At 36.7% G+C, this 14,441-nt stretch overlaps 1 protein-coding gene across 1 annotated transcript in view; it reads right to left on the bottom strand.

The window, feature by feature from the left end:
• LOC120425342 (GTPase-activating protein skywalker) overlaps positions 1 to 5,126 on the bottom strand; it is a 38,182-nt gene extending 33,056 nt beyond the window's left edge. Inside the window, exon 1 of the mRNA XM_039589835.2 lies at positions 4,342 to 5,126. Coding sequence (XP_039445769.1) covers positions 4,342 to 4,510 — 169 coding nt within the window. The 5' untranslated portion in view covers positions 4,511 to 5,126. The remainder of the gene's footprint in view (positions 1 to 4,341) is intronic.
• Between the last annotated feature and the right edge of the window lie 9,315 nt (positions 5,127 to 14,441).

The raw sequence follows: 14,441 nt of genomic DNA, 5'->3' as shown, positions 1-14,441 counted from the left end.
TGCAAATCTTTGTAAAGTTAATGTCCACAATATGTGAATATTTGGTTTTCCTGATAACTATTTCTTTAATGAATATTTACAGTTGACATTAAAAAGAATAAAAAAATTAAAAAGTGTTGTTTTGAGTCTTTATTTATCATATTGTGCGAATAAGGATTCGCTGACTTTTCAATCCACAGTCACAAAAAGCTCAAAAAAACGATCTTATATTTGCAGATTTAGAAAAAAATAGGTAGACATTTCCCGAAAATAATGAGGTTCTAATTAACATTTCAATGAATAAGTACGAATTAATTGTAACTGAATTTATTGAAAAGAAAAACATTTATTACCTTTCTTTAAAAATTATTGGCTTTATTGGCAAAGTTAAAAAAAAAACTCCCGGGTCCCGGGAATTCCCGGGAAATTGCCAAATTCAACTCTCGATTCCCGGGAAATTGAAAATCTCAAGAATCGTCACCCTCTAGTATTGCCTATCTAATTTTTCACGTTTTTTACAGCCACTTTTTTTATTTTTTTGCTTGTTTTTCAATTTTTTTGCTATAGAATGGAACCATCATCATTTAAATTGTAAAATAATGCGTAGAGACACAGTCTGGGACACTACAAAAATTACTGCATACCTCTTTTTACTGAAAATATAGGAAATGTTAGTAAATTTCACAGCCAAAGTTGACCCCCAAAAGAAATGTCATTTTTTTAAATAATGGCAAAATCACATAAAACAAGTTAAACATCCAACCCTATAATTTTCTAAAATTTAAAGAGTTCTTGTTTCCAATGCTTTTTAAAGATCAAAGATTGGTTGAAAAATGGATGTATGGCGATTTTTTAGATCGTTGTTTTTCCATGCAAGGCTCCATACAATAATGTAAGCTGGTTATACAAAATGTGAAAAGACATTTTCTGATCGATTTGGAGTCTTCGGCAAAGTTGTGCACAGAAAAAAAAGTTGAATTTTGGAATGTTGAAAATTTGGTAGGTTGAATATTACCTATTTTTTGGGTAATATTACTCAAAAAATGTGTAAAAATGTGAACCTGATGAATATTCACCAATTCCCGATGTAATATTACAAATTTTTTGCCACAAAATCTGACACCATTTCCTGATGAATATTACCATCATTATTTTTTCTGTGTGGATAATGTCCCAAGTTTTTTATTCAACCTTTTATCACAATAAGCTGAATTCTCAAAATACGCGATTTTTTTTTCTTTTTTTTAAAGCTTTATTTTGCGCTAGAGTTTAAGATGGTGCAAAATCTGGTACCGCAGTTATGAAATAAAATCAATGGTAATAATTAGAAAGGGCGAAATACACTCATTTTTGAAATTTTTCAATTGTAAGGCTATATTTAAATTTCGATTTTTTTGTAGGAAAGGGCAAAAAAATTCACAATGGTTTTTTTCAAATAGTTTCTAAGAAATCACATGTTGAAAAATTAAGGCTAATCAGATGACACTGAGAAAAATCTCATTAAAGCAACACATGTCTCATGGTGAGAAACATTGGAAAGTGATAAACATTGAATAAAGGAGATAATTACCGAAAAAAATGTGCACTATATTTCGCCGGGGCTTAGCTTTGAGAGGCTGTATCTAAGCAGCAGTCCAACAAAGTCAAAAACAAAAAAAAAGTAATTTTTCAGCTTTTCAAAAATAATAATATTTTTCCTTCAGAAAATATTTATAAAAAAACGTTACTTAATCCACCGGAAGGTGGTTGCTGCCTTTCTCCTAAAAGCCTTGGCTAACGCTTACTTAGTAAAGACACTATACATCTGAGTGCTGCCATCTAGGTATGATAAATTTAATGAACCATTTGAAAGCACTGCAGTGTTTGTGTGCGTGCACTGAGCGTAAAGTTCCGACAGCTATCCGCCGGAGCTTTCAAATTATGTAAATAATGACCCTTTTTAGTATCAACCAAAACAGTTTTTCGAACATATCTTTTAAAGTACTGCACCAAGCCGGATGAAATTTAAAAAAGACTTAAAGAACCTGAAGGCAAATCCAAAAACATAGATCCGGACAAAATCGGTCGAGCCAGTTCCGAGAAAAGTGAGTGAGAAAAAAAAATTCTACGTCCATCCACACGCACAGACATTTGCTCAGAATTTGATTCTGAGTCGATATGTATACGTAAAGGTATATCTGGGAGGCTTATTTAAAAAGTTCAATTTTTGAGTGATTTTATAGCCTTGCCTCAGTGAGGTGAGGAAGGCAAAAAAAAAAACAGATAAATCACAAAAAATAACATGCAATAACATGACAAAAAAATGTATTTTACTTAAAGTGTTAAGTCATTTTCGACAGAAAATTTGATATTGCATCTGAAAATAAAATTTAGTTTGACAATATTTTAGAATTTTTCCAAAACTCGCCATTTTTTCCAAAAATATTATATTTTTTTTCCAAAAATAGATTTTTTTCAAAAAAAAGTATATATTCTGTACTAAATTTTCCAGCATCCTAAGATGTAGCACAAAAGATGCATTTTTAGTCTTCTAGAACAAATAAAAATATAAGTATTTTGGAAGTTCAGATTTTAGTAACGAAACAATAAATAAAAAAAAATTGTATGTTTTTCCGTATTCCTGTTTATTTATTAAATTTTTATCATAACCTACAAAATTGCCTAAGACAACAAATCGGTCATAAAATCCCTTTGCGAAAACGTTAAGAATTACACTTTAGTGAGTTTTTGCATTCTTTGGAAAACGATTTTCTTTAAAATTTGCCGAAGGATAAATGGTACGAATAAGGTTGAGAACCACTGTTCTAGTATTTTGGGAACGAGACTGGTGGGACGAGTATGTGGTCACTCGAGCATGGGTAAATAACAAAGTAAATGCGTGATAATACTTTTCTCTGGCATCAATACCAACTTTTGGTACCGTAAACTGGGGTGACTTTGATAGCCCGGGATGACATTGATAGAAATTTGATTTGGCCACTAATTTTGATACATTCAATGTAACAGTAACATTTTTGCATATATGTTCGGTAATAAGCTATCCCTTAATGCTTACATACTCAAAATTCTCAAAAATGTTTAGATATTAATTTGACGGGCATTTGAAAAACTTATCAAAGTCACCCCGGGCTATCAAAGTCACCCCAGTTTACGGTATTCCTGTACCCTGTCTTGAGGCAATGCAAGAGCAAGACTTGGCTTCATACCAATTTAAGGTATTGTTTTAATATTGCAAAATTGCAGAATTTGTCATTGATGGAACACCACATTTTGGTATTCTTTTGGTATCATGGAATTTTGTCGATTTCCTCTGAAACCATTGGATTTTTTTAACAATTCTGATAAGGTAATAAATTTTGCGCTAAAATGATGTTTCAAAGCGATTGCTTTGATTGAATACCGAAAATTTCAAACATGATTTCAAAAAGTTTTGATATACCCTCTAAAGCAATGACTTGAAATTGTGGCAAAATTTTCTAAGTCAGGATACCACATTTTGGTATTGGGTAATTCTCTACCAACTCACACGAAATCGGGAAAAGTTGCCCCGATCCCTCTTCGATTCGCGTGAAACTTTGTCCTACGGGGTAACTTTTATCTCTGATCAACCAAACTTCGGGACAATGCACATGGTCAACCAAACAAAACGTGTTTGTTATTGTTTACATTGCGTGCACTCGTTTTTGTTTGTTCAAGGTCAACCATTAAAACGCGTTTTTCTCTGAACGTCAAAAAGCGACGTACGTCATGATAGCACGACGGCGTCGAACTTTGATAGACATTTTATTTACGTCCTTGGTTATAACGGAATTCACAAACTGCTCAGTTTGTTTGTAAAATTTAGTAAAAATTTCTTTTTTTTTAAATGGATTTGGATCACTTCCATTTGTCCAAATTCTTCTAGATTTAAAAAAAAAAACGAAATATCTTGGAATTTTTGAACGAGCTTAAAAGCAATAATCGTGATTGAGTAATCTTTACAACGTTCAAATCATTACAATATATTTACGGTGGGTTAAAATAAATAACAAAAACAAAACTGCTGTTTAATTTAATGTTTTAAAGAGTAATATTTCATCAATCTTGTTTTGTTCAGCTTTTTGCTCGTCATGAAAACGGAAGCCATCAATTGGCAAACACTTGCCAAAACAGCAACAAGGTTCACCATTGGCGAAATTTACTGAAGCAAACGAATCTATCATATTTTTAGCGCCAATTAGTATCCATCAAAGAAAACTGTCACGCAAAAACAATCACATTCGTCTTCGTCATCGCCGCCCAACTCACTAACGAACGAATCGCACGACTTGCGGATTTACGCTAAATTTTCCTCGATTCGTGACCATCGAGGAACCACTTTACCTGACGACGCCAGCAGCTTCAGGTCGAAGCAGGTACACTTGGTGAGGTCAGCCCGCGACTGGAGATACTGCAGCTCCAGGTACAGATCGGTGTCCGGGTCGATGTAGACCGAGGCCCGCTGCTTGCTGAGGTTCTCCAGCGAGATGCCCTCGGGCGTTTTGGCCACCATGACGCTCGGCCGTTTCTCGTTGGACGGAATTTTTGTTGTGGGTGGTTTGGCTGGTTCAGCCAAGAATTGTTTCTTTAAACTTGTGTTGTTTTTGCTCAAAGCTGGCGCTCTTAGATCACTAATTCACTTTTGAACCGGCGACACTAGGATCGGTGCCAGTAACTCACTCATCCTGAATTCTTCCAAATATAGAACGACGACCGGCTTCTTCACTGATTGAAACTGCACCATATATCTCCGCTTCGTTGAACCTTTGGTCGAATCTTGAACACACACGCGGGACACTCGAAAACAAGACCACTCGTCTCTGGCCCGGCTGACACCGGCTGCGGTCGGTCTTCTCCGAACTTGTTCAAATATTCATCTTTCACTGCGAGTTAAAACATCATCAATACCAATTTTCAACCCCCTTCGCTCTCGAGCTCGAACTGGAACCCTCAGACTGACCGCTTGTGCTATTTCTGGATCCCCGACTGATCAGCGACGCGATCACACTCGACGTAAACAACAGCAAAGATCAAACTCGGTATCAATTACAGTTCCGCGAATCACAACAAACACAACCTGGCGCCAACGACTTGGACGATTTCCCGAGGTTCTCCCAAGGGCACACGTCCGTCCGGTTCCGCAGCTTGATCTCGACTGTCGAGCTGAACTCGGCGCAGCCGGCAGTATAGCAGTGTCGGATCGCCCGAACTCCAGCAGCCATCGTGCCTCTCTTTTGCGCGCGCGCTCTGCGTATGAGTGTGTGAAAAGGGTGCGATAATTGAAGAATGGCTTCAAATTGAAACCGGCGTAATCGGGAAAGAGGAGATCGCACGAGAGTACTAACAGCGCGGTGAGTGATCGTCGTGAGATACGCGCGCGCACACACACTGATGATCGTTTGGGGCGATGCGAACGTAAACAAATAAACAAACAACGAAAGGAAGAAAGACGATACGGACACGACTCGAAGGGGGTTGATCACGAGTGCGGTTGGTGGTCGGGTATTAGATTAGGGGTGGCTTTGGTTGAAAGACGATCGCGAGGTGATCGTTCTAAGTGCGGTTTGAGCTATTTTTGAGCTTTCAGATTAGTCACGGTGGTGGTGGTGGTAGGGAAATTTGCTGTATGACTGTGAAAGGGCTGAAATTTCCACGGAATTGGCAAGTGCAACAAAGAGGACACATTTGAGTTGGATTTGCATTCGGCGAATGGAATGTGGAAAATTCGAGGCTAAAAGGTTTGGGGAATTTCACGGTTAGTGGTTTGATAAAGTTTCGATGAATATTGTTGATTTTATGAATAATTCTTGGGAAGATATTGATTCACGATGATTTGATTTAAGCTACTTTCGTTGCAAGTGACATATTTTAAAAATCTATGTTTAACTTTTTAATCATCACCATATCTTTGAGAAATTTTTAAAATTACAAGCCATGGTATTATTATTTGAATGAAAACAGTGTTTTAAAATGCATTTTGAACCTGCCCAGCAATTTTTGATCATTCAAAAGCTGAAGAATTTTTTTTGCTGTAGATTGAATTCTAAAAAATTGAATATATTTTTCATCGATCCCAAACATGCTAAAAATTATTTTTAACGCAGGCATTTCAATTTGTTTTCAGAGTTGTTTTTTTTAAGTATTTTTAGTTACAAAAAATCATTATTTTTTTTCAAAATTCATTACTTGGTGACATTTTTTTGTAGCTAGGCCGTAGCAAATATTTTTCAAAGTTTATGTCGCCCCCATAAAAATAATTCCGAAAAATCGAGGGGCAAAAACATTTTTTTTTTTCAAAAGACTTCGAAATGATAATGAAAATAGATAAAGATTTTTATTGCCATCTGATTTTTCGGACCAATTTTGAAGGAGGGCGACATAACCATTAAAAAAAATGGAAACCATGGAATTCTGAACAAACTATACTATATAAAACATAACATAACATTGATATTTATCGACAAATTGAAATTTATCGCAATCACCAATACTTATAATCAATTCATTGCATGTAAATTTGACGTGCTCTTTGCCATAATTAATTTAGAAAACTACGTCGAGTACAAAACATTCTCAATATTTCAATAATACTCATGTTGACTCATATTGAACATATTGAATATTTATTAAAATTGAAACAATGCACTTCAGTAAACAAAAACAAACAACGTTCCCGTCACGAGCCACGGACCAGTTATGAAAAGGGATTTTTATCGTTTGCAAAATAACCATAAATTATTTTGACAGACACCAACGGGAAAATTCCAGTTCTCGTCTTTCTTTTCTTGCACTGCCGTCACAGATAAGAACGTCACCGATTTACCCGTGAATATGGCAATGCGTGAGAAACTTTGAAAAAGCTTGCAGTTTTTCTTTTTCCCACAAAGATAATATTTATTAGATTTAAAAGGGGTGACCTTTTTTATTTTGAAAAAAAAAATAGTTTTGTGATTTTTTTTAACTGTGCACAACAAAACTGCAAACATAAAGTCCGATAAGAAGCAACTTTGAAACAGAGAGACAGTAATGTCTTACCAAACACACACAGTATATCAGACTTATAGTTATAGTGCAGAATACACAAAATTCCCACAGCGTAGGCCATCCGAGATTTGTCCCCCCGTGGGTAATTCTGGCAGCCAATGACGCCACAGCTGACTGGATTGCAGTGGATGCTTATCTGGACGAAATTGGATCGTAATAACGACTATCAGGCAGGAAGATACCAGCGAGATTTGGTGTAATTCCGTCCGACGACAAGAGTCGTAATTCTTGCACAAACGACGCGTGGGCGTAACGGGATGCCCACGCCAGGAGCGGATCTGTCACCGCAGATTATGTCAGACCCGGTCACATATCGGCCTAATCTGACCTGATCGAGCCGCCCGTTGGCAACACAACTCCTAATGAACATTTGTGCGCGGGACCCCATAAAGGAGCGCTCCTCTAATTGGTTCATTAAAAATGATCAACCTTTTTACGCCCCGGGCCCTGAATGGCTTTGGAGCGCGCTTTGCTGGGTTTTGCGCGAGTTTATCGCTTTCGAAGTACAAAGCCGTGCAAATTGAAAATGTAAATTGCGGTTTGTGGAAATCCGTAATGTGAAGTCACTGGTTGTTATCTGTAATAAAAAAAAAATCCCCGGGAATGGGTAGAAAGATTTTCCCAATAAGACTCATCCGATTTGGTCCCGATCTTTGTAGTAACAACAAAAGGACTCTGTTTCGCCGGGTGACCTCATCCACCGAAATAAACACATTTATTTTAAAAATTGAATTCAGAACTCCAGAACCTGTTTTCGCAGCGTCACAATGGACGGGTCACGAAACAGCACGACCGAAAGTGCATTCCTGAAGGCTCGTTTGTCAATCATATCTTCCGTCACGCCATCAGCATCACCCTGGTGCAATGTGTGTTGGCGGAACTTGGTTGACGGAAGTTTTACCTCGTAAATCCAAAATATTTAATTTTGTTTTGTTATTTATTGAACAAAATCGGATTTGAATCATTTGATTTAAATGCGTAATCAAATTTGTCATGAGGAAAGCATCGACCTTTTAGGTGACTTGAATTCTAATTTTGATATTCTCACTCATTGAGGCATCCAAGGAGTCCGATGTGCAGCCATTATTGTGCACAAAGCGCACTTTTCTCATCTTTCCTGACTGACGGCTGGGGATGGACGAACCGGTTTTGCTTGATTAAATATAGCGCACGATTGCTATAATCATGGGAGCAGAAGGGGGCGTAACAGTGCCTCTGGACTACCTCACTTCCTTACGGATTATCACGCTGAAGATTTCCAAAGAAAATTTTTTTTTTATTTTTATTTTGATTGCTGAAATGTTTGGATCAAATTGAGTATTTTTTAATTTAAAGTCGATTTTTTTATGTTTAGAGAACTCAAAAAGCTTCTTTTGGTCTAGAATTTATTTATTATTATATATTTTTTGAAATTTATTTAGAGTAGTGCGGTGCCTGTGTGAACGCTCAATCCTGTTTTTTCGTGTTATTTTCCGTCTCTTTTGTGTCGCTGTTCGAGTGCATGGGGTAATTAAATAATGGCATCAGTAGTGCGGTGCCTGTGTGGACGCGCAGTCCTGTTTTTTTTTCGTTTTATTTTCCGTCTCTTTTGTGTCGCTATTTGTGTACATGGGGTGATTGGATTTCTTCTTCTTCTTTTTTCATTTATTTTTTGATCGCGCGTTCGTTGGCCGATAAATTTTATTTTTGTTCTCTTTATATAGTTTTCGATTGAAACGATCCGATTTTTGTTTTTTGAGACAAGCAAGTCGTATTGCTGGATTAAGTCCTTTCCATATCATCGAGGATCGGAAGGCACGTCGACGGATATGTTTTAAGGCTTATGATATAAAATAATTTTAATGAATGAAGCCCTTCCTACATCACCGTTGATCGGAAGGCACGCCGACGGAGAATTTCTGGAGAATCGCGGTCGAATTAATACTATATTTAAATCCTTAGATAGGTATCTTTCCGCAGCCGGCTGCCTAAGATTTTTAAAATTTCAACCGATAAACAAATTGCTCATGGTCGCATCACCTACCACAGTGAATCCTGACCTCATACCCATCTTACTAACCCCTCAAAACTCATGTGATACTTTGTCGGAGACGCAGTCGATTTGGCGGTCCCATCACTCAAGTATCGGCTAACATTCCCATCCACTTCCCCGTGTCTTACCACTGGTCGTGGCCGGCGTCGGTATTGATCAGCACGATAGGGACCTTTGAAAATTGCGAAGGGGTGATGATTGGTTCCTACTTTTCATCTGTGGTCCACGGAGCAATGTTTGGGGGTCCTGGTCAATAACGAAGTAGCAGCTACGGGTAGACACCAATGCTATGCTATGCCATGCTATATTTTTTGAAATTTATTTATTCATTTTTTCCAGGAGTTCTTGAAAAAATATGATTTTTTTAGTTCTAAAATAATGTCTAGTAAAATTTTTAAATCATTTTTCGATGTTAAGGCTGGTACAAATTTTAATTTAAAGTTTTTGTCTCCCACTCCCTTCCAAGTTGGCCTGAAAAATCAGAGGGCAAAATTTTTTTTCACACCAAACTCCAAAATTTAAATGGAAATTTAAGTACAATCAGCTGAAATCAATTTTAATTGCGTTTCCCTGCGTTTAGAATTACTTTAAGCATATTTGAGTTAATTTAAAATTCTTTTGAATTTTTGAAAAATCTCGATGTTTCAGTTTTTTTCGCTAAAATTTTTGTTTTCGTCATTTTTTTCGAAAATTAATGATTGCAAAACAACTGAACTAGTGTAAAATGCATTTTAAAGCACTTTTTTCATTCAAATCCTTAAACTATGGCTTGTTATATCAATATTTATATATTTTTTTTATGCCTCGTCCCCCCACTTCTCGACACCGGCCAAAGCTGAGGGCCAAAAACTTTGAAAAATATTTGCATCGGCCTAATCAAAATTTGAAATTGAAAATTATTTAACACATTTTTTGATAAAGTGCACCGTTTTCAAGTTATATTCATTGAGTATTTTGCAATTTAAAATTAATTCATGAAGGAAAAGCCCCTTCAAAAAATATTTTTGAAAAACTAAGAAAATGTCCTACAATTTTCTCTTGACTTTTTTAATCACTGCTGGTTGTGGTGGCATAGTCTCTTGAAATTTAAATTTTGTGAAATATGATTTTTTTTCTGATTGTTATAGCTCGTTGAAACTTTTGTAAAATGTTCTCCTTTTTTTTAAAAAAAAAAGCATATATTAGTACTTAGATATAAGATCATTAGATTCAAATATAAGGCACAGTTTTGAAATTTCAAAAAAAAATACTTAAAAGAACAGACAAAATCACCTTTCTATTTAATTTTTTAACAACGAAAATCGAATCAACAGTTCCCGAGATATCACGAGTTGAAAAATGAGGGCTATTTAGATGACAACAAGTAAGGGTCATTCCAGGTCAACTTAGAGAGCCTAAATAGAGGGACTGGTCTAAGCTGACTAAATCGATCTGGCAACGTATGTTTGAGCTTGGCAACACTGATAAGTTTTGCTGGGCGCAAAGGCAAATGCTCGTTTGGATACGTCAAACTCGTGTCTGTTTGGGTACGTCAAATTCACTTCAACTGGGTACACTTTTGGACTCGACCTCCACCGATTTGGACCAAACTTGGAGGGGACGTTCATCTATAGATAGTCAATGGAAATTCCACGTTTGGTGCTGATTGGAATATCCCTCTATTTTTGGCACCGCCCTCTTTTTTGTCGATTTTCTAAAAAACTTTTTTTTTTCTTTTAATCATTCAGTTTAGACCAATTTCTTATATTTTTGTTTTCTTTATTTTATCACCATCGTGCTCCCCGGACAATTTTACATAAAAATCGATGTAAACCTCAAACTAAAATGAGCTATTGGCGAGATACAGCGATTTGATTGTAAAAAGTTTGATTTTGCGCAGCACTCGGGAGTACATGGTGTACACAGAAAAAAAAAATCATGGTAATATTACATCTGGGAAGGGGTACATCTTTTATGTCAAAAAAAGGTGTAATTTTACCTCTGAAAATGTGTTATTTTACCACTTTTCTGGTGTAATGTCACTTTTTCAGTCTAAATTGAGGTAAAATTACATCATAAAAGAGGTAATATTCAACCTTCCAAAATTACAGCTCTCAAATTTACATTATTTTTTTCTGTGTACTTTTCAACAAAAAGGGATGAATCCCGCATAGTTCGGTTTTTATACGCGAGAAACTTATTTCGGGCAAGAACAGAGTGCTGCCCAAAATCAAACTTTTTTTTCAGTAAAATCGCTGTATCTCACCAATAGTTCATTTTAGTTTGAGGTTTACATCGATGTTTATGTAAAATTGTCCGGGGAACACGATGGTGTTAAAATAAAGAAAATAAAAATACAAGGAATTGGTCAAACTAAATTTGAATACTTAAAACGTTAAAATATAATATTAGGGAGCATTTAAGCGTTGAATTTCATTCGAATTCCTTGGGAAATTTCTATAAAATGCAACCTGTAGAAAGTCTATTGCTCAAATAGTTTCAAAGTTATGATCAAAAGAAAAAAAAAAGCATTTTAGAAAATCGTCAAAATGGTTGGTCCATTCAGCACCAATCTTGGGATTTCTGTTAACTATCGATAGATGAACGTTCCCTCCAAGTTTGGTCAAATCGGTGAAGGTCAAGTCCAAAAGTGTACCCAGTTGACCTGGAATGACTCATAAAACTTTATTTCGTCCAATTTGCAAATACTGACTTTTTTTAAACGCAGCTTAAATCTACTGTTTTTGCTGTGTGTACATAATAAAAAAACACTATACCTTTCTTTAGTAAGAAAGGCAAAAAAGGAAAAGAAAAATCGATTCAAGACAACCTCTAATCAGATCCTTCAAATCCCAGGCGGTGGTGCCAACCAAATCGTTTCGTAATAACCCTTTGAGTACCTCTCGAGATCCTCTCGGCCACAACCTTTATCAATTGCTGCTCAATTTTTGCTTGTGTCACAATCAATCATCCAGTTGGTTTTCCTGTCTTGGGAATGCCTCTCCATAGCCATCCCAGCTAGCTCAAGTTCGGCGTTAATCAATTTCCAATCAATATTTAAGCGCAATCCTCTCGAGTGAGAGACTCGTCCCAAGGCTTTCTCACAACGGTTCAATTTGCTGATGGTCTGCGTCGTACGTGTGCAGAAACATGAACACAACAAATAAGACAACGCACATAGAAAAACAGAAAGCGTTCGACCTTGCTCCTCTTTATCGCGCCTCAAGATGCGGAACGCACTGACCGCAACAAATAACACAACCGCAGCCGGGCCAAATCAAGACCTTCGGAGCGTAACGAGCAAACGTTCGGCAATTTTTGGGTTGAAAAGGGTTGGAATTGCTTACTGGATTAAAAAAAATCAAGTCGATGTTGTCGTCCGAAGAATCGTACGATTCCTCGCCGGTAGTCGCCGAGCTAAAGGTGATTCATTGAAATTTGAGGCGCTGTCGAATCAGCAGCTACCAAAGTTTTCCTGTTGACGAAAAATTTGCATATCCAACTCGGCGAGTGTGCAAAAATAAAAGGAAGAAACGGCTGGTTACATGCGAGTTGTCACGTTGCCGGCAATGAGTTTGAAATACTTCGATTAGCTGGAAGTTCACCACAGCTGGGTGTCAACTTTGAACAAGCGAAATGTGATAGAGGAGTAGTAGAAGCTACCCAGCCAGCGGGTATTGTTGATTTGTGCTTGGACGACTAATCGACTTTTAATCTCTGGGTGTTGCATCCAGTATAACTGCGCAGAAGCTTAGCGAGTAAAAGGATTGATGATGGCAGGAGGATTCTGTGTCACGTTTGCACTTTACGGAAGTGCTGATGAGGGTTTTATTGTAATACAATTTTATATAATAAAACCTTATGGGGAACTGGATTTGCTGACCTTTGGAATCACTGAACGAAAGGTTCGTTTTAAAAGCTTGAGATCCAGCGATTCGTCACCAAGTCCCTTACGCGTCAAGTCAAGTAAAACGTCACGTCCTTCCCAAGGGACTATAAATCTCTCCCTTTTGTCAATGTCAACCCTCTTCTCCTGAAGTGAAAAAACAAAGCGTAAGACCCAAGGGTAGGATAGAAACAGCTGTGATTCATACTCGAGCGGTGACAAAATGGGAGTGCAAATTTGATCGATTTATCCAGACTGGAAATTCGATTCCACTGGAATGCAGCAGCACCTTTCGGACGTAAACACGTGATTTGAAAGGTATGTGCAAGGCGATCGGATTGCGGAATCGGAGTCGCGTGGGTTGGATTTGAAAGCCATCCGGTTTGTTTACTAATATTCACCAAGTTCAGGTCAGCTTACGTGAGTTCAGCAGTACTCACTTGTCATTCAATTTGCTCAAAATAAGTAGAAAAAATAATTCCACTCGAGTCATCGTCATTTCGCGCTAATGAAAAGTTCAAGCAAAATCGTCAATTTTAGGCCCAATTTGCTAAACTGTCAGACACGATCTGTACAACCATTTAGCGACTATCATTGCTGCCGGAAAGCGTCAAATATTTTTGGTTCTGTCCGGAGAGAAGGTTGTAATTGATCAGCACCATTTCGTCATGAGCCAGCTTCGGGAGCGTGATCAAATTTGTATCAATTGTAGTGTTTGGTTTGTTTTAAAACATATCCGCACTTCAGATCCAACATTTTTGATTTATTCAAAAAAAAATTTTAACATAATTGTTCACGACAATCGGAAATAAATTTCATTTGTATTTTTTATTCATTTGACTATAACTTTAGAGGAGGCTACTCTATAACCAAATAATACATTTTGCATCATACAGTGGTCCAGATTGCAAAATAAATAAAAATGGATTTTACGAAAAATGGCTTGGCTTAATTGAAAATTAGGCTGATTCACAATCAGGCTATTTTTGAAAATATAACTTTGTAGGAACATTTTTGAGAACTGTTTGTCTTCTAGAAATTTGTTGACCTTGTCAATCCAAGCAACAGCCCAAGATATCAACATTTTACTAAAGTACTGTTTGATTTCAAATTTGATTTTACATTGAAAAATTAAGTTCTGGAGATTTGTTTAAGGTCCATTAAACCAAATTTTCTGTTTTTACTTTTAGGGTGTTTTTTAACAACCCTGACTCAAGGCGGTTTCAAAAACACCCAAAAAGCAAAATCTGGAAGTTTGGTTTATTGGACAGTAAACTCCAGATTTTATCTCAAAACCAACGCCTTCTTCGAGTACATTAAGAGAAAGTATATGAGCAAACCATCAAAAATCTTTTTTTTATTGCAGAAATTTAGGGCTATGTTTTAGAGAAAATTGATTCCAGGGAAAAATGTATTAGACCCTCTCTAAAGAAATTCGAAAATTGTCCAACAATATATTTTTCCATGTGAATATGCCTGCTGAATCTTAATCTGCTCTCAGAA

This window comes from Culex pipiens, chromosome 2 (assembly GCF_016801865.2).
Source record: "Culex pipiens pallens isolate TS chromosome 2, TS_CPP_V2, whole genome shotgun sequence".
NCBI classification, from domain to species: Eukaryota; Metazoa; Arthropoda; class Insecta; order Diptera; family Culicidae; genus Culex; species Culex pipiens.
This window is presented reverse-complemented; position numbering and strand designations above follow the sequence as displayed.